At 47.1% G+C, this 19,654-nt stretch overlaps 2 protein-coding genes across 4 annotated transcripts in view; one reads left to right on the top strand and one right to left on the bottom strand.

Moving 5' to 3' along the window:
* The window catches only part of LOC103600525 (chromosome unknown open reading frame, human C16orf58), a 15,172-nt gene extending 5,016 nt beyond the window's left edge, over positions 1–10,156 (bottom strand). Inside the window, exons 1-6 of one of the 2 annotated variants that reach the window (XM_008584805.1) lie at positions 9,863–10,156; positions 9,534–9,648; positions 5,318–5,363; positions 4,012–4,044; positions 3,819–3,924; positions 1,326–1,427 (exon numbers count right to left, since the gene is read on the bottom strand). In XM_008584805.1, coding sequence (XP_008583027.1) covers positions 1,326–1,427; positions 3,819–3,924; positions 4,012–4,044; positions 5,318–5,363; positions 9,534–9,648; positions 9,863–10,156 — 696 coding nt within the window. The remainder of the gene's footprint in view (positions 1–1,325; positions 1,428–3,818; positions 3,925–4,011; positions 4,045–5,317; positions 5,364–9,533; positions 9,649–9,862) is intronic. The other variant, XM_008584806.1, reaches the window with a different exon arrangement.
* AHSP (alpha hemoglobin stabilizing protein) lies at positions 5,311–14,147 on the top strand. 2 transcript variants are annotated; one of them, XM_008584809.1, is made up of 3 exons: positions 5,311–5,386; positions 13,451–13,529; positions 13,782–14,147. In XM_008584809.1, the coding sequence occupies exons 2-3, from the start codon at positions 13,455–13,457 to the stop codon at positions 13,983–13,985; spliced, it is 279 nt and encodes a 92-aa protein (XP_008583031.1). In that variant the 5' UTR covers positions 5,311–5,386; positions 13,451–13,454; the 3' UTR covers positions 13,986–14,147. The 2 variants fall into 2 exon arrangements, with proteins under 2 accessions (XP_008583031.1, XP_008583029.1); XM_008584807.1 differs by lacking the exon at positions 5,311–5,386 and adding an exon at positions 10,702–10,753.
* Positions 14,148–19,654: the final 5,507 nt, after the last annotated feature.

The following is a 19,654-nucleotide window of genomic DNA, read 5'->3' as shown; positions in this document are numbered from 1 at the left end:
CCACAAGGGGGAGGGCTGTGGGAATAAAGGCTGTGGGTGTGGCAGTAAACTGGGGATTAGGGGCTTTGGGAACCCAGGAGTTAGAGAGATCTCCTCCCTCCCAGGTGGGAACAGTCATTTCCAGCAGCCACATCAAGTGGCAATAAAGCGACATCAGTAGAAAGCAGAGGCCTGCTGCAGGATGCAGCCCAGGCTGCCTCTGCAGTGACGTGTTACTGTTTCTGTAGAGCGAGGAAGCCCTGGGGCGTTGGGAAAAAAAGCTTGGGGGTTGGGAAGAGGACTGGAGGTCAGTGAGAGAGCAGGCCTGAAGCTGGGATATCTTAAAGAGAAGGGCCTGGATTGTACTTATTTCTCCCTCCTTAACAACCTGTGAATTTGAGGCTGGAAGAGACCACAGGCAAGAACTAGTCCAACCATTTCCTGAGAGAAGGGACTTGCCTAAAAGAACCCAGGGGGATCAGACCTCTCAATTTCTTCTTCTGTAAAATGGCAGCAATGAGTACTCTCTGCACAAGGCCATCGTAAGAATTTGGTAAGATCATGGAAATGGAACACTTGGAACATGGTTAATGCTTAACAAATATTAGCTTGTGTTAATATTATTAAGCAAAACAATATAAGAGAAGGCCAGAAAGTAGGACTGGATAGAACAGAGATTTCTAAGTCGCTTCAGTGTCAAAGAAAAGCATTTCACACCTCTGGGACCTCCCTGGGCCTTACTTTCCTCATCTGTAGAACAGGGGTGATACAGCACCTACCTCACGGGGTTGCTGCAAGAGTCAGATGATGTGATGCACATAAGCTCTCAGCGCAAGGGTCTGGGAGGATCTAATATCTGTAGGTTCAGTCTCAGGGGTGTCCCTACCCCCACTCGGGGTTTGCCTGGTCAGGTGGAGGGGCTGGGCCAGGAGAGCTGCTAAACTGCTGAGTGGCGGCCTTGGCCAGTGACCCCAGCAAGCCCACGTGCTGAGAACCTTTTGACTTGCCAGGGGCCTTCACTGTGGGGCCGTGCGTGATCAAACACCCAGTTTCCAGGGTGCAGCTAGACCTACAGAGGGCAAAGGTAAGGGCTCACTCTTGGCCAAACAGGCAGTGGGCAGAGGCTGAGAAGATCAGCTTGGACTTGTTGCCACCAGAGCCTATGCCCTCACACTTGACTACATATCCTGAGAGTCAGAGCAGGGAGCACCTGTATTCCTTCCTGTGGGTCTCTACACACCAGCCCCCACCCCGCCCTACCCCAGGGGCACTCAGGCACTTCTCTCTGTACTACCAAACTGTGGCCTGGCCCTCCTCCGTGCCATTCCTCCAATCCTGCCGCTCACCTGGCTGCTGTCCTTGGCGGACACGTCGGCCATGTTGTTTCTCCGGGCCTGGTGCATGGTCAGCGCAGCCCGAGTGGCCCCGCCAGCCACACTCACGATGCACTGGGTGGGAAAGGAAGAGTGAAGGTCAGAGCAGCCATGTGCTGTGACAATGCAGGTGCTTCTGCAGGTGAGCCAAGGAAATGGCTCATACCAGCCTGGAAAAGCCAGCCTCAGGTGAGCCCACAGCTGAACCCCAAATGCTGTCTGTCTGTGGTATTTCGTTCCCACCCCGCAAGTCCCTTAGGCTCACCTCCCTCTTCTTCCAGAAAACCAAAGTCCTGCCTACCACTATCACCCTGTGGACCCGGCCCCAAGGAAACTTAATTTCTTTCCCCAGTGTTGAGGTCCAAGATTATTTTCAGCCCAGAACTTCTCCAGCCCCCAACTCCTGCTCTGACTACACCCTCCCATTGCTGAACTCCAGTCCCTGTCTGGTTTCCAATTTGATGCTTACATTCTGCCTGCCTGTACTTCCTGTACTCTCTTCCTGCCCCAGTTAAGGCCTATCCAGCCTTCCAGGCCAGTTCAAAACCCACATCGGTAGCCTTGACCTCCCAGGGCACCCTGATCTCTCCCTTGCAGATCTCAGGTTGGTAAAGCTCATTGATGAGTGTCACTGATCACCCTCATTCATCCCATATTTATCAAGCTTCTTTTAGATGCCAGATATAGGTTTAGGTGATATGATACAAGTCAGACATGGGCCCTGTCCTCATGAAGCATACAGATCAATAGATAATAAACAAATAAACAGTTACTATATAGGTAGGAGAAATAGTTTGTTCAAAGGCAAGAGAAATGTAGTACAAAATGAGGCTGGTGTGACTGCCAGGAACCTGACCATATGCAGCCTTGTTAAGGTCTTTATCCTAAGAGCAACGGGGCAGGGAAGTGATCTGATTTGATTTCCACTTTTATTTATTTTATTTATTTATTTTTGCAGCTGACTGGTACAGGTACTCAAACCCTTGACCCTAGTGTTATAACACCGCACTCTAACCAACTGAGCTAATGGCTGGCCCTGATTTCCACTTTTAAAGGCACACTGAGCTGCTTGGATAAGAACTGGAGAGGGGTGAGAGAGGAAGCAGAGAGACTACCCGGGAAGTAACAGCCTCCTCAGCAGTGACATGACGGCAATAGGGAGATGGAGGAGTAAATGGGCTGGAGAGATTTAAGAGGGAAAAATATCAGAAGTGAGTGGAGGTTTGGCTGAGGGTGACAAGTGAAGGAGGAGGCATGATGACAGCCAGGCTTCTGGCTGGTGTAGCTGGGGGTGTTGGTGCTGGCCACTGAGAAGGGAACACTAGAGAGGGGTCTTAAGGGGGAAGTTCATGCCCTGTTCTAGTCCCTTATTGGACAGATGAAGAGACTGAGGCTCCCAAAGGGGGAGTTTAGTGCAGAATCTGAAGCACCTGTCAGAGGTCAGAATCCTTGGTTTTCTCTGGTGTTTCCTACGGCGGGGTGGGAGGGAGGAAGTGCTTCCCCTTATGGGGGGAACGGTACTCATAGCATTTAGTGCCTGCGCCAGGGAAACTAAATGTCCTCTACCGCAAAGAACTGCTGCACCCAAAATACCGTAGTGTCTTGGGGAGAAACACTGCTCTAAAGAGATTTAAAATAGATGGCTAAATGGGCCTTTGAGATGGGTCTTACAAGTCTTCTTGAGTTTTCATTCTGTGCCAGGTACTGAACTCTGTGGTGAGGACAGGCTATGCTCTTTACTGAACCTTGTCAGGCCTCAGTTTCCTCATCAGAATGAGGCCAACCTGAAGGAGCTGTGAGTGCAAGCCCCCCGCACAGAGGAAGAGCTCGCATTCAATGCACGTGTCCCTCCAGCCTTCACATCAGGTCTGTGCTCTTTCTTGCCTCTGGACTTTGACACATGCTGACTGTTCTGCCCAGAACACCCATCCTGCATCCTAAACTCATTCTCTAGGACCCAGCCTTAGGGGGGGCCTTCCTGCATGCCCTGACCAGGCCAGATTCCCCAATGAACCCTCCTATACCCCCTACATTTCTCATCTGGGATACGTGTACTTATAATTCCATAAATATTTGTGTAATTATGTATGGCTTCCTTTCAAAGATGGGAGGGTCCATGATCTGTATCACTCATGCCGTAGGCACTCAATAAATATATTATTGAAAGAATGAAAGGCAGCTGCGAAACTGGCCCCAAAATGTTGACACTGGATTGCTCCTTCTCTCTTCTCACCTTGGAGCTCCCCTGCCAGTGCTGTGGCTCCAGACACTGCCTCAGACTGACTGACCGAGGCACTAGTGGCTGTCTGGTTGGAGAAGGATCAGAAGACATGTTTGGGTCCTAGTAGAAACATCTGAACTTTTTCATTCTTCTAGAAGTGCCTTGAGCACAGGGCCCAGGTGAGCCCCCCCACAGTACCACCAAGGCAGGTATCTTGGGCACAGGGATGCCCCACAGGTGGGTACCTTGGCCAAGTTGCTGGTGGAGACGGTCATGGTGAAACAGATGGGGTATATGGGAGCCATAATCTCGAGAAACATAGCTACATCGTTGAGGATGTCAGCAAAAAGCCTGGGGGAGGGATCAGAGGTTAGAGGTCAGAGGTGAGAGACCTTCATAATAGAGGATTTTCCTCCCCTTGTCCCAGCCCCTGCTCACCTCCACTGCTTGGCATTACAGTCCAGTTTGCTCCTGTTGGGGAGGAGAGGTTGTTGAAATTCAGATTTAAGGAGAAAACACATTCTACGGGCAGTGTGGGGAAACCTAGGCCACGGTAAGGTCTGAAAAACCCATATCCCCAGCCAGACATCTGTCCCCACACCCAGTCACTGCTGCCTGAAATGCCGCCATTAGCTGGGAGGACTTTCACTGATCACCTAGTGTTTCTCCCTTACTAACCCATAACTTACCAAGGAAAACACCCGACTGTCTTGTGGTAGCTTCCCACCCTCTGGCCTTCCTCTGAGGGAGGCTATTCCTGGGTTCCTCTGCCTCTCCCTGCTTCCTTTTCTTGCTTCATTAAGGGCACCCAGAAAGAAGTCCATACATTTTGGAGTGGCAAATACTAAATTTAGTGTAACCCTGAGGGTTATAGGTAACTAGCCCAGATAGGGAATATGATTCCCTGGGATCACATGGAGAGTGGAGAGAAAAGGCCAAGAGAGCTGGCCTCCAACATTCAGGCCTGGGATATTTCTGTACACAGTACTGCAGATGGCTACTTCTACTGCCCCTGTGTGTCAGTCAGTCTCACATGGAGAGTGGAGAGAAAAGGCCAAGAGAGCTGGCCTCCAACATTCAGGCCTGGGATACTTCTGTACACAGTACTGCAGATGGCTACTTCTACTGCCCCTGTGTGTCAGTCAGTGACTCCCTGGCCTGTGCACAAACACGGGGGACCACTTCTCTAAGATCCCAGTGGCAGGGGATGCTACAGCCCCCAGCCCACCTAGAATCTGCAGCATTTGCCCCGAGCCTTCATTTGAAATCTCCTGAAGTGAGACGGATCATCCCTGGGTGGGGTACCAGACACATATAGGGAAGCTCTTGAACACACAGGGGCCTGGTCTAGGGTTCTATCCAATAAACTAGCCTGATGCCATGCAAAGATGACAGGCTTCAGGTTCAAATCCCATCTCACTAAGTTACAAGCAGTGTGGCTTGGGCAAATAACTTCCCTCTTGTGGGTGTATTTCACATCTGTAAAATGTACACATTCAATTCTACCCTACAAAGTTGTTATAAGGATTAGAGACAATATGCAGAGTGCTCGTGGGGCATAGTTAAAGCTGTGAATAGCAGCCAGTGCTTACTGAGCACTTATGTACTGTGCAATGTGCTGAGCACTTTGCATAGACTCTCATGGAACCTTCACAACCACAATGAATGGCTAATACCATTACTGTCATTACTACTAGCTTGAGAAGAGTTGCCAGAAATCTCCTGGCAGGGAAGACAAACTCACCCCTTCCACCAGGCAAAGACAATGCGGCCCAGCATACCCGTTGAATCTGGGGGAGAGAAAAAGGCACTGGTAAGGAACAAGAAGAGGCTTGGGACCTGCCAGGCCTGGCAGACTGTGGTACTGAATTGATCAATTTACCCAGAGTTACTTCCTTTGGGAGCTCAGTCTGGTACAATAAGTTCTGGACAGACACAGCTGTATGATGGGGTCAGAAGTGTCTAGACTTAGCAGTTCCTCAGTGGGTACTCAAGAGAACATAATGCATAAATAAATTCTGGTATATTCACTCAGTGGCATATTAGACAGCGCTGAAAAATCCAATGAATTACAGCTATTCACATCAACACATATGAATGCTAGTGTTATAATCTTGCGTGAAAAAGTAACTCATGAAGACCACATAGAGCACAATACACTTTTCACTAAGCTCTAAAACAACCAAAACTCAACAAAAAAGTGTTTAGGAATATAGATCTATTTGGTAAAACTACTAAAACAAGAAGGAACGCTTAAGTGGAAAATTCAGAGGTTATTGCTGATATTCTAGTTCTTTAGCTGGACAGTATGTTCAGAGCTGGTCATTACAGCATAAATGAATTTTAAAAAGCCTTGAACTGCAGGTTGGAGTCAGAGAGAGAGCTGGGGCTGCAGGGCAGAGGGAGAGACCTCCTCGGGCTGGAGAGAGAAAGAAAAGTCTCCAGAATCAGCTGGACCTTCACTTGTGCAACAAATGCTTACTGGCTACTTAGTCTGTGCCAGGTACTTCATGAGGCACAGGGGATACTGCAGTGACCCAGACAGTCATGGTTCCAGGCTCTAAATCCAGTGTAAAAGCAGATAGCCAGTATGAAAAATATTGATTTACACCAGGGATCAGTAAACTATGGTCTGCAGGCTTCCACTCCGTTTGTGTAAATAAAGTTTTATTGGAACACAATTTTATTGGAACACAACCGTACCCATTCACTTAGAGATTGTCTATGGCTGTTTTTGCAATACATCGGCACACTTTCATTGCTGCAACCGGGACTGTTTGGCCTGCAAAGTGTAAAATATTTACCTTTTGGCCCTTTACAGAAAGGCTTGCTAATTTAGACCATCTCTTACACAGAGAGTAGCACCCATTAAACCCAGCAGTGGGATCACAAAGAAGGAATGTTTTGGAACCAGACAACTGAGAGGGACTCACACAGTGGCCACTGGAAAGGACAGATACAGTGGACAGAGGACTCCAACTTGTTTGACCTTGAGGGCATGGACCCTGAAGTGGAGGATGCAAGGAGAAGGGAAACTAGGTTGTGGGAAGGAGGGTCGGGAGCATCCCACAATATACAAAGGTGGTGACACAGACCAGCCTTCCCCACTGTCTAATGAAAACAGATGCACTTAACCCTTTCCAGCACTTCTATCCTTGGGCCTCTTAATAGAAATAGTTTTTTAATAGAAATGTTTACCCAACTCCAGACTTGAGGGAGATTGCTAAGCACTCTGGTGGACAATATTTTCACAATAATCCTATAAGCTTGGGAGGGATCACTCCCTTTCACTAAAGCTCAGAGACAACAGGACACATTACAAGAAAATTTGGATTTCCAGCCTTCTGGAAGAACCTGAAGACATGGCAACACTGGCTCAACCTTCCCTCACTACCACAGTCAGCTGGGGCTGAGTAGTGACTGCCTCCTTCTAAGGGTGCATATGCACACCACGTTCCTATCCGGCCTGCTCTGCTTCTCCATTTCTGTCCTGTCTTGCCCTGGAAGTAGTACCCGCCAGGTAGCTTTACAGGCCTCCCTGCCTCCTATCACTCACCTTAACCTCTTACCTTCAAGTACATTATATTCTACACAAAATTTTCATTGTTCAACTTAAAGATTCTTGTATTGGATCAACTTAGTGAGTCTGAACATGGCAAGACTACTTTTACTGGTTGAGAAGAAGCTCGCTAGGTTAGACTCTTCTTTTCTTCCCTTTGCGCCCTCATATCCAATCAGGTGTAAGTCCTCTTTGGGCCAGACAGAAAGAGGGGCCTACTCTACCTTTCTATAGATCATTAGAGGCAGTCTACAGGGCCCCTGTAGGAATCTGGAGGTTGTCATTGGATACATTAATGATATACCTTCCTATTATCTGAAAGACAAAATTGTCCATTAGCATTGGAAACTTAATTCCTACCTGCTTTTCTGGGTCACTTAGAATTAGCTGAGCTTTAAGATCTAGAAACTTCTGAATCCTAGTAAGGAATAAGCCATCCACAAATTGTACTTGGCTCCATCCTAAAAAAAATTTTTTTGGTGGCTGGCTGGTAAGGGGATCTCAACCCTTGACTTTGTTGTTACAAGGCTATGCTCTAACCCACTGAGCCAACCCGCCAGCCCCCATCCTAAAATTTTAACTGGCAGAAGAGTGTAGTAGTTAAGAAGAGGACATAGGAGTCAGTCTGCCTGGGGCCAAATCCTGGCCCTACGTGACCTTGGACAAGTTACTTAGCCTCTCAGTGTCTCAGTTTCTTCATCTGAAAAATGAATTAATAACGGCATCTAACTAATATGGCTGCTGCAGAGATCAAGGTACATGTTACATCTAAGTGCGCAAAATGCCTGGCTATCAAAATATTAGCTATTAGTATTGTGATTGTTAGTTACAACAACTAATATCATGTTCTGTTAAGAGACATTTAACTAAAAATGATCACATCAAAAAATTTCAAGGGAGTTTTTTATATGAAGCTCTGCATTTGAATTTCCCATGTTTGATGGGAATGAGCTTGTAAAATCCTTTCTAATTAAGAGGGCTTCATTTAATATCAGTAACAGGCTCTAAAACAAGTGGATTTTTTTCATATCTTAACATAGTCCTACTTTTCCTTAATAACCTGTCTGAGCTAAAGGCATATATAGTCAACATGTTGGTGATAAGACTGGGATGCTTAGAAATGATATGAAAACATCAACTCCTCACCCAAGCTCCAACCGCATTTCAGAAACTTAGCCAATATGAGAGCAATGAAAAAGATCCAAATTAAGCACAGTGTGGTGGTATGAAAATGGACTCTGGAGCTAAGCCACCCAGGTTCAAATCCATGCCCTACCACTTACTGAAGGAGTGACCTTGGGAAGGTGTGCCTCAGTTTCCTCATCTGTAAAATGGAGATAATGGTAATACCTATCTCAGAGCTATTGTGAACACTGAGTCAATATATACAAAGACTGGCATGTAATAAGCACTGTCTCCATGAACGATTATTATTATTAAAAGAAGAGACAACCAGGATAACAAGCCACAAATCACCACCACCTCTCCACTAACATGCACTGTCAACTGTCAGAAAAAGCTGCTTTCCACAGGCGACTCATATCTAGTCAGTTTGCTCAGTCTTGATGATAAAGGTGTAAGCAAGAGCCTTCTGATTCTTCAAAAGATCCAGGGAGGCTCACCAGAGATGTGGCCAGGCTGATGTTAGAAGCAGAATGAGCTTGGGTCTGATTTAAATACCCATTGGGAATAGCAGTGAAAGACAAAGGGCAGTGGAGAGAGCCGTAGGCTCTCCTGATGTGGAACACATGGCAGTTTCCCTTTTCTTCTCTCGACCTAGTTCTCTAGAAGGCATGGTACTACTTTCTTCCTTAGTGATTTTTCAAAAAGCTATACACACGCAGCAGATGGTCAGTACAATTATTATTTTCAGTATCATCTAGAATCCCAGATGATGCAGAATACTTTCATCCTTCCCAGAATCTCTTCTCTCCTACTCAAGACCAGCTACATCCTTTTTTCCTGAAATCAACCAATTTCCCCAATCCTGGGCAGCTGGCAGTTTTATTCAATAAATTGCATTCTCAGGCAATCCTCCACAAAGAGACTAAGGGTAAAGGGGAGAGAATGGTTAATTTAGGGATTTGGGATCCAGATGATTTAGAGCCTCTGAAGTTTGTATGGGAAATGGAGTGCGGCTGTTGCCTAACATGGAATGAGGGTAGCCCAACTACGGGCGATAAGACCGGGGTACCAAGGCTCGAGGCACTGGAAGATTTGGCTCCTGTATCTTACCCAAAGAGTCCATAAGTATACACACATCAGAGCCCAGAGCTAGAAGCCAGAACAAACTGGCAGAGGGGAAAATGAGGGGTTGGGCTTTGCAGTCGGAGAAACAAGAGGTCAGAGAGATGAATGGGCTGACAGCAGCAATAGGTGAGTCTCCAAGGGTCCAGCTCACCTTTTACGAGCCAGGTGGCCGCGGCAGCTGAAACAGAGGCTTTTGCGTTCCCCACCCCTATGCCCAGCAACACTGCCTGGGTAGCCAGGGAGCCAGAGAGGCTGGAAGCAAAGGCCTGGAGAAGAAAGGAAGGGGGTGAGAAGTGGACGCAGGAGCATAGAGGTTTACATTCTATTATCGGCTCTTTTTCTTGGTGCGTGGCCTGTAACATGTTACAGCCCCGCTCTGGGCCTTGGTCTCCAGTTTGTAAATGATAAGGGAGAGGTGGCCTGTACTGTCCCCTTGCCCCCGGCCACATGCCGCCCCCTGCCCCAGACGGCCGGGCTGACCTGCACGGAATCCCATAGCTGGTAGGGCAGATAGTCCGGGCTGACGCTATCAGGGAAGCCCTGCGGCAGGAACACGGCCTGGAGCCCGGAGAGAGGTGGTGAGGCTGTCGCGAGAGCCTCCCCTCCACCGCCATCTCGTCCTTCGGGCTTCACCCTGAGGTCCCCGGAGAAGCCCCACCAGCGCCACCCCCAGGCCTCCCACTGTAGGCTTCCGTCAGCGGCGGCACGGCAGCTCCGTGCTGTCCCAGATCCGAACCGCTCGGAGCACAGCGGGGCCTGAGCGTCGTCAGCCATCCCGAGCCGCTCCGTCCGCGCCTGGATAGACTATAAACGTGGCCAACCTTCACTTCCGGCTCGGCTACGGCGGCTGCAAAGGGCAATTTTCCTTCGCGAAAGGGCACCCGGCCTCTGCGTAGTCGTCCGTCGTCCAGCTTGGAAACCGTGCTATGCCTCTCTGGCCTGCCGGATCCCGCCTCGGACACCCCAGGACCGATCTGCCCGTTTTTCTTTGTAACATTTGCAGTGAGCGGGAGCCGGTCTGTATGTGGGATCCGAACCCTCGGACGGGAGCGCCGCCGCGCTTCCCAAGCGGCGCACTATCCAGTGCGCCACAGGGCCGACCCTACAGGTGCCTTCTTTGCTGTGCGGCCAGGGACTATATTTTTTTTTTTTTTTTTTTTTGGTGGCTGGTCGTTATGGGGATCCGAACCCATGTTGCCAGCACCACACTCTCCCAAGCGAGCTAACCGGCCAGCCTCAGTCACAGAATTCTTAGCTGTGTGACTTCGGGCAAGTCAGTATCCCTCTCTGGGTTACAGGTGCCTTCTTTGCTGTGCGGCCAGGGACTATATTTTCACTCCTTATTTTATCACCAGTACTACCTAACTCATAGTAGGTGCTCAAAAGATATTTATGAATTAATTCATGATGAAAAGAAATAGGATCAGATGTTCACTGAGGCCCTGTTAAGCTGCCCAGAGTTTTTTTGTTTGTTCGTTTGTATTTTCCTCTGGGCATTCCTGGGCTCTACTAGAAATTCTCTGCCCATCAGGCTTCCCTGAAACTGGAGGAATATTATTTCTGAAAGGATTCTAAAGAATCTAAGGGATGAGAAAATCAAGGGATTGCAATAATGGTGTCAGAAAACAAGAGAAACAGGATGTTCTTATGTGTTTATTGGGGGAGAGGGTCCATGAACTCGGGGGAAGAGTCTAAAGACAGTATTTCTCTCCTTCCCAATTCACCTCTTTTCTCTTTCCCTCTCGCTCTCCTTCCCATCGTGCAATGTACTGACTTCAAAGTAGAAATTTGCCAAAAGCATCCTCTTTTTATCAGAAAATAAAATATCCTGGTTCTTTAGCTTGGCATTCTCAGACCCCCACAGTTTGACCCTAACTGACAACTCCTTGCTTGAAGCTTCTGATTGTCTCAAACTATCACTTTCCTCATGGGCGTCAGCCTGAACGCCTTCTACTCCACCTCCCCTTATCTGACACTTAATGCAGTGTCTCTGAGTCTGAGATAAACCTGAGCACTTTAAAAAAATTTTAATTTCCTGGTAGAGTGAAAAATTGAAGGGTTATAAACATTGTGTTATATTAAATGTTAGCTTCTGTGAGTGTATTGAACTCTGAGGTCAATTTCTATGAATGAATTCCATCAGAGGGCCTTGCTTTAAATGCAGGTTCTGTCCAGGGTTGTAGCTGTCAGGTTTTGGGCAAGTTACTTATCTCTCTTTCAGTTTCTTCATCTGCAAAATGGAAATAATACTAGTACCTACCACATCGGGTTGGAATGAGGATGAAATGAGTAATATCTGTAAAGTTCTTAAACTATGTTTGGCACATAGTACATCATACTGTCTAAATGTTGACCATTATTTGGAGATAATGTCAAGTGTTCAAATTTGAGGCCCTTTGCTCCATGTGAGGCAGGTCAGATGGCCCTCATAACTAGTGTCAATGTATAATTTATTGTCCAAACTAGGACTTTCGAGAGTGTCATTAAAGGAGGCACTATTAAAAATTATGTTGGGATAACAGGTCTAAAGTGGAGCTGTCCTGGGTGAACTGGAATATATGGTCACACTATTTATGGACTCTCTGTGGTTTTACTGATCACCATTGTCCACACTGATCTCTCCCCGCTCAGAGACCATGGCAGCCCTTGTTCCTTAGGAGAGGCTCCTAGGGTTCACCTCACCTTTCATTAGCCAAGTGGCTGTAGCAGCTGAAATAGGCTTTTGTGTCCCCCACCCCTGTGCCCAGCAATACTGCCTGGCTGGCTAGGGAGCCAGAAAGGCTGGAAGCAAAGGCCTGAAGAAGAAAAAAAGTGGGATGAAGAGTGGGCACAGGAGCCTGGAGGTCTATATTTTATTGTTAGCTCTCTTTCTTGGTGTGTGACCTGTGACATATCACAGCCCTGCTTTGGGCCTCAATCTCCTGTCTATAAATGGGGAGATGTTCTCTGAGATGTTCTCCAGGTATTCGGACATTTGGATTGTTATCCCTCTTTCCATTTCCCAACCAAGGCAGGTACCAAATACCTATTTGAGTGAGTAAATTTATTTTAATAGCCCCTGTAAGGTAGGTATTATTGTATTCCTTCTTTACAGACAAGGAACCTGAGGCTTATATATAGAGACACTTCACCAAGTTCACAGAACTGAAAAGTGGCAAAATCATTCATTTATTTATTCATTCAACAAGTATTTAGCAAGAAGCTGCTAATCTAGGCACTGAGGCAGGATTCAAATTTGAATTTAAGATTTTAGAACTACACCATCTTCTTTTTTTCTTTCTTTTTTGTTTTGTTTTCTTTTTAAGAATTATAATGGCTGGCCAGTTAGTTCACTTGGGAGAGCATGGTGCTGATAAAACAATTACAACAGTATAGATAAGGTCAAATTCTCTCTTGACCTTTAACCTTCTTTCCATTTCCAAACCAATACCAACACACACACACACACAAAGTATATAGTTTTGCATTTAATTCCCATACTCAAGGCTTGGGGTAGCCTGTTCTATCTGTAGTTAATTTAACATTGTCTTAGAGATATTTAATGAGGTAAAAGTGCCTATAATGTAACAGGAGCTCAGTAAAGCTCAGTTTCCTTAGCATTTGGATCCAGATGCTGGAATGTGGGGCAGAGGGCAAGGATCTGTCCCTGGTTTGGTTTTTGCATTTTCTGGGTCTCCTCATTTATCTGTTTTTCTTGGCCTTGCTATCTTCCTAACTTTAGAGTAGCCTCTCCCTCCTTCTCCTCCCCAGGTTGACCTATCAGCCTACCTCAGGGCCTAGACTTGGGGCGTTTCCCTCTTAAGCTGACACTAGACTCCTTGTCTATATCTAGCTTGGCACAGAGGGACATACATAAACTGAAGAGTGTGGGTGAGACACACAGCACTGTTGGACTTGAAGGTGAGCCCAACCCAGGAAAACTGACCTCAGAGCAGAGCAGGATTTGAAAGGTTTTGGAAAGGAGGTGGCCGTACTGGGCACAAGGGATTTTTAAGGGGAATAAGATTGAGGGAAATACCCAAGGGCAAGGAAAATGGAAACCCAAATTCTACCTCTTTCTCTAACCAGGCAGATGGCCCTTCTTCAGGCCAATAAGGATCTCATTTCCACAGGAATGAAGGAATTTAATGCTCTGCTAAATCAGCAGGTAAGTTCAGGCACTCTGTTTCAAAGGACAGGCCTAGAGAGTGGGGTGGGGGAAGGTGGGATGAAGGCAGAGGAGGGAGAATAATTTGGAGCTGGGAGGTAACTGGTGGAGTTGATGGAAACAACTAGATAGAGAGAATAAAAATCAGAGGAAAGAGGATGTTGCGAGAGTTTGTGGGACTATTTGGGTATCCCTGAGCCATATTGCTGATCACATTCTCCCTTGCCAACTCCCTCCCCACTAAACCCCCAGGTCTTTAGTGATCCTCTTATCTCTGAAGAAGCCATGGTGACCATCGTGAATGACTGGATAAGCTTCTACATCAACTATTACGAGCAGCAGATGACAGGGGAGCAGCAAGAGCAAGAGAGGGCTCTGCAAGAATTTCAGCAAAAGCTGAACACTCTGGCCATCCCTTTCCTGGACAAATACAGGGCATTCCTGAAGTCCTTGTGAACATCCAAATCACCCATGGCCTTTCTCCTGGCCCAGAAACCCAGGCCTCTATGTCTAAGGTACCCTTAAATCCTAGCTCTGTTTTCATGTCCTCAGGCTCTGCTCCTTCACGGTGCTACTCTACCTTGACACTTCAATAAAATCGGTTCTGGTTTTGCTGGACTTCCTGGATTTTCTTCCTTCGTCTATCCCTGACTTGTGAAGGCAGTTAGTCCCTTTTCCTTCAGCCCTCCTTCTTAGATAGGATCTTGGAGACCTAATTCCATACAGCAGAGGTTAGCAGCTTTAAGTAACCACTGGGGAGCACTAAAACAGGATGAACTGAAGGGCCAGGCAAGGACTAAAAAGAAAGTGCTGGGGCGAGGGAGTGGTGGAAAAAAGAAAGCGGGATAGAAGCCTTCCAGAAATTGTGGTCCTGTGACACGCTTTTCGAGGAGCAAGTTGTTGGAAGTGTCCCAGTCTCGTTCTAGCATCTCTTGATTCTAAGACTATCGCAGAGTACCTCCCCTGAGTGTCGCAGTCATTTAGAGTTGGAAAGGATCTTGGGAACCATTCGGCATGTCCCTTATATTTTAGACGGGGGAACCCCTTAGCTTTGGCTCCACCATCCCTCGGCCCCCCGATGCCCCAACTTTCTCCCGTTACTTCCCGGACTAGACCCCCTTTCTCTCGGATCTCCAGACTCTAAGCCTCCTTATTTTAGTGCTGTGGGTGGAGCGAGGGCCAGGCCAGACTCACGAACTTTTTGAAAACGAAATGAAGGTGTTAAGCGGTGCTGTCTCCACTGAAAGCTTCGGGGCCCAGAAGGAGGGCGTGCGCTCAGGGCGGCAGCGGGGGTAGGGGGTGAGCGCACCGATGCGAAGCCCTGCAGGACGCGCGGGGCGGTGGGGGAGCGGGATAGGGGGCCGAGCGCACCAATCAGATGCGGTGCGTTGCGTGCGGGGCGGGGCGGGGGCGGGTAGGTGGGCTAGGGGGCTGAGCGCACCAATTGGTTGCCTTGCAGAGCGCTTGGGGCGGGATAGAGGGCGGGCTCAGGGGCTGAGCGCACCAATCAGATGCCATGCGTGGCGCTCGCTCCATTCTCTCTTTAGCGGGAAAAGTTTGGGGCTGTTCCCTCTTTCAAACCTCGAGCAGGCTTTCCCCTCGGATCTGAGAACCGCACCTCAGACTTTTGTTTTTTGGGGCCTCTGCAGTCAGGGTAAAAAGGGGACTGGCTGAGTGCCCCCAGCCCTCCATCCAACCCTGGGGTGTGAGGAGGCCCCAGACCCAGCAGGGAGGTGGCGGCCACCCAGGGAACCAGGCAACCGTCCCTCTGAGGTGTGGTCGGGGACCCAGGCAGAGGCCGGGGTCTTCCCACTTCACCCCTCAGGAAACCTCTGTCCGTTAGTGGAGACCCAGGACCTGTTCAGATGAGACAGTAGTCAACAGCCTCACCTTTGCAAAAAGTCCTGGACTAGTGTGCACCGGTGGAGGAAAATGACCGAGGGAGTATATGGAAAAGGTATTGGATTTACTATGTTGCGTGGCTGAAAAGGACGGTAGGAAGACACTTTGGCTCAATTCATGAAGACGAACTTTCCATTAATTTAGAGCTATCCAGCCGAGGGAGCTGTTTAGCTAACCATTCATCAAGTCGTCAAAGGACAATGACCAATGATAAAGTATGTGATAGAAAAGATCCTTACAGTGGATGGGAAGTTTAACAACTAAACTCTATTCCAACCATTCTATAAGCTGTGTGAAAAGGAGAAGTTGGAAAAAAATTTTTAGGTCAGAAAAACCTGTTAACTGCACACTGAATGTTCTTTCTTTCTTTCCTTTTTTTTTTTAATCTTTTTTTTTTTTTTTTTTTTTTAAAAAAAAAAAATGACCGGAAAGGGGATCGGAGCCCTTGACTTGGGGTTGTCAGCACCACGCCCACCCAGTGAGCTAACTGGCCATCCCTATATAGGGATCTGAACCCTTGGCCTTGGTGTTATCAGCACCGCACTGGACCAAGTGAGCCACGGGCGGGCCTTCTTTTTTTTTTTTTTTTTTAAAAAAAAAAAATGACCGGAAAGGGGATCGGAGCCCTTGACTTGGGGTTGTCAGCACCACGCCCACCCAGTGAGCTAACTGGCCATCCCTATATAGGGATCTGAACCCTTGGCCTTGGTGTTATCAGCACCGCACTGGACCAAGTGAGCCACGGGCGGGCCTTCTTTTTTTTTTTTTTTTTTAAAAAAAAAAAATGACCGGAAAGGGGATCGGAGCCCTTGACTTGGGGTTGTCAGCACCACGCCCACCCAGTGAGCTAACTGGCCATCCCTATATAGGGATCTGAACCCTTGGCCTTGGTGTTATCAGCACCGCACTGGACCAAGTGAGCCACGGGCGGGCCTTCTTTTTTTTTTTTTTTTTTAAAAAAAAAAAATGACCGGAAAGGGGATCGGAGCCCTTGACTTGGGGTTGTCAGCACCACGCCCACCCAGTGAGCTAACTGGCCATCCCTATATAGGGATCTGAACCCTTGGCCTTGGTGTTATCAGCACCACACTCTCCCAAGTGAGCCACGGGTCGGCCCTTGCATGTTCTTTCACGTCTCCCGAGTATCTATCTGGTTGTAAATCTACAGTAAGTCAAATATGGAATATTTTGATTTTTCAGAGATGGTGATATGAACCATAGTATCGAACGGTCCATAATAATAAAAATAGGCTGGCTGGTTAGCTCACTAGTTAAGAGTGTGGTGCTCATAATGCCAACGTCAAGGGTTTGGATCTCTGTACCTGCCAGCCACCAAAGGAAAAAAAATTACTGAAACGTTGAGTACCCCAAATCCATTACTGTTCCTCAAAAAAAAAAATTAACCAGAATTAGCAAGAAGAATGCTTTGTTTTTGATATGACAGCAGTACCTGAATTAATGTTAGTAATACAATTGTAAGCAAAAGGTGAAATGTTACAGCCATAACCCTGCCCTTATCTTCACCCTGACATTGACCCTGACCCTAGAGCTGACCCTGAATTTGAACCTCACCTTGAACCTCATCTTGCCCGTGACCATGGTGGACACTTTACCCTCACAGTGACCTGGACTCTCATACTGACATTGTTTCTCATTCTCACTTTCACGTTGATCCTGATGCTGAATTGGACCTGGACTTCACTTGATCCTAACTTTTACCTGGACTTTGACTCTAACCCTTACCCTGAAATTGACCCTCATCTATCCTATCCCAACTCTGACTCTGACTCACACTATGATCCTGACCTTGATCCTCAACTTGACTTAGACACTGATGATAACCATGAGTCTTGACCCTGAAATATATACTCTCACCTTGACTCTGACCCTCACTCTTGTTCTGATACCACCCCTACTCAATACCTAAACCTCACCCTGATGCTCACGCTCACCTTGTGTCTGACTGTGTCACTCACCCTAACTCTGATCCTGGTTGTCATTTAGATACTTTATCTCATTCTCATCCTGATCCTGATTCTGTACCTGTCCCTGACCCTGTCCCTCAACTTTACCTTCAGTTTCATCCTTACCCTTACCTGACCCTAACATTGAAGCTAACCCTATGCTGGCACTCACCTTGACTTTCACCCTGGCCCTGAATCTTAACCTCACCGTCTCCCTCATCATGACCATAATTCTGACCCTTGCCTGATCCTGACTCTATTGTTCACTTATACCACTTACCTGACTTGACTATTACCTACGAAGACCTTCATACCCTCACACACACCTTCATGATGCTCTTGAATATTCCCTGAATCTGAAACTTATGCTGAATCTGAACTAGACTCTAAGCCTGACCCTGACACTAACCCTCCCTCACCCTGACCCAAGTTGGCACCACACCCTGTTACTAACCCTGACCCTGACCTTTATCCTGAACATGGCTCTCCGCTTCATCATGACTCTGACACTAACCTCCATTCTGATCCTCACAATGACTATCAACCTGACTTTGTACATGACCGTTAGCCTCACCAAGACCCAGAAATTCATGCTGACCCTCACCCAGGACCTGACCCTGATATTTACCCTGAAACTTACCTGATCATGACTTTTTACCTGACATTAAACCTGATAGTGATCCTGAGAATCAATCTGATCCTGACTGAATCATTTCCTGACTGTTACCCTAAAAATAGCTTTATCTCAACCCTTACCATATTTCCTAACCTGATCCTGAACATGACCCTCACTTCACACTTACCTTGACCCTGACCCACATTCTGAACCTCATCTAACTTGACTGTAAACCTAACTAAAACCTCACTTGGACACTCAAACTGACCCTGATCCTCACTATGTCAATAGGCATGCCCCTGACCCTGATTGTGAATGTCACCCTTAAGACACTGCAATTCATGTTGACTCTTACCTTGACTTGAGACCCTGATCTTAACCATGAACTTTAGCCTCACTTTATCCACACTTTAAACCTGACCTTCATCCTCATTCTCCTCTGACACTGATCAGAAACTTATCATGAATGTACCTTAACCTGACCTTTACCCTACTACTTCCCTGACCCTCATCCTCACCCAATTCTGACACTTACCTTTACCCGGACCTTCAATCTGACCCTAACAGTGAGCATGACTTTGACCCTGATACTCACCCTGGCTGGACCCTATGCTCACCCTGACACAAACTGTAATGCTTACTCCTGTATGCGAGTGTCCCTGACAATGATCATGACCCTAACTGTGACCTTCACACTGACCCTTCCAAAGATAATCTACCTGACTCTGATCCTGGCTGTGACCCTTAGTTTGGTTATGACCTTCCTCCTTACCCTGACATTTACCTAAAACTCACTCTGACCCTCATACTCTCCCATACATCATTATGATCCAAATCCTGACCCTCAGCCTGACACTGACTATCACCCTGATGCTGAGCGTGAAGCTCATCCTGACATTGATTCTAATTCTCATCCTCAACTGACCTAACTCACACAGATTCTGACACTGGCCCTTACTTACTTACTTACTTTTTTATAATTGACAAAAACTTGTATATATTTATCATGTACAAAATGATGTTTTGAAATATGTATACATTGTGGTATGGTTAAATCAAGCTAATTAACATATTCATTACTTCACATCATCTTTTTTTGGTGGTGAAAACATTTAAAATCTACTTGCTGGCAATTCGCGAGAATGTAATACATCGTTATCTACTTACCATGTTGTATAATAGGTCTCTTGAACTTATTCTTCCAGTCTAACTGGAATTTGTAGTCCTTTGACCAATATCTTTCCAATCCCCCTATCACCCAGACTCTGGCAGCCTCCATTCTACTCTTCGCTTCTATGAATTTGACATTTTTAGATTTCACACAGGAGTGAGATCATGTAGTAGGTATCTTTCTGAGCTGGCCTTATTTCACTTAACATAATGTCTCCCAGGTTCATCCACATTGTTGCAAATGGCAGGATTTCCTTCTTCTTTTTATTTTTTTTAAAAAGATGACCAGTAGGGGGGGTCGGCCCGTGGCTCACTCGGGAGAGTGTGGTGCTGATAGCGCCAAGGCCGTGGGTTCGGATCCCATATAGGGATGGCCGGTTGGCTCACTGGGTGAGCATGGTGCTGACAACACCAAGCCAAGGGTTAAGATCCCCTTACCGGTCATCTTTAAAAATTTTTTTTTTTTTTTTTTT

This window comes from Galeopterus variegatus, unplaced genomic scaffold (genome assembly GCF_000696425.1).
Source record: "Galeopterus variegatus unplaced genomic scaffold, G_variegatus-3.0.2 Scaffold3380, whole genome shotgun sequence".
Classification (NCBI taxonomy): Eukaryota; Metazoa; Chordata; class Mammalia; order Dermoptera; family Cynocephalidae; genus Galeopterus; species Galeopterus variegatus.
Note: the sequence above shows the minus strand (reverse complement) of the source record. Positions and strands in the feature narration are given on the sequence as shown.

What these genes read in the sequence shown, in the direction of transcription:
- AHSP (XM_008584809.1), top strand. Translation starts at nt 13,455, where the DNA reads ATGGCCCTTCTTCAGGCCAATAAGGATCTCATTTCCACAGGAATGAAG. An exon ending in ATGCTCTGCTAAATCAGCAG is followed by an intron (nt 13,530 to 13,781) that starts GTAAGTTCAGGC and finishes CTAAACCCCCAG; the next exon opens with GTCTTTAGTGATCCTCTTAT.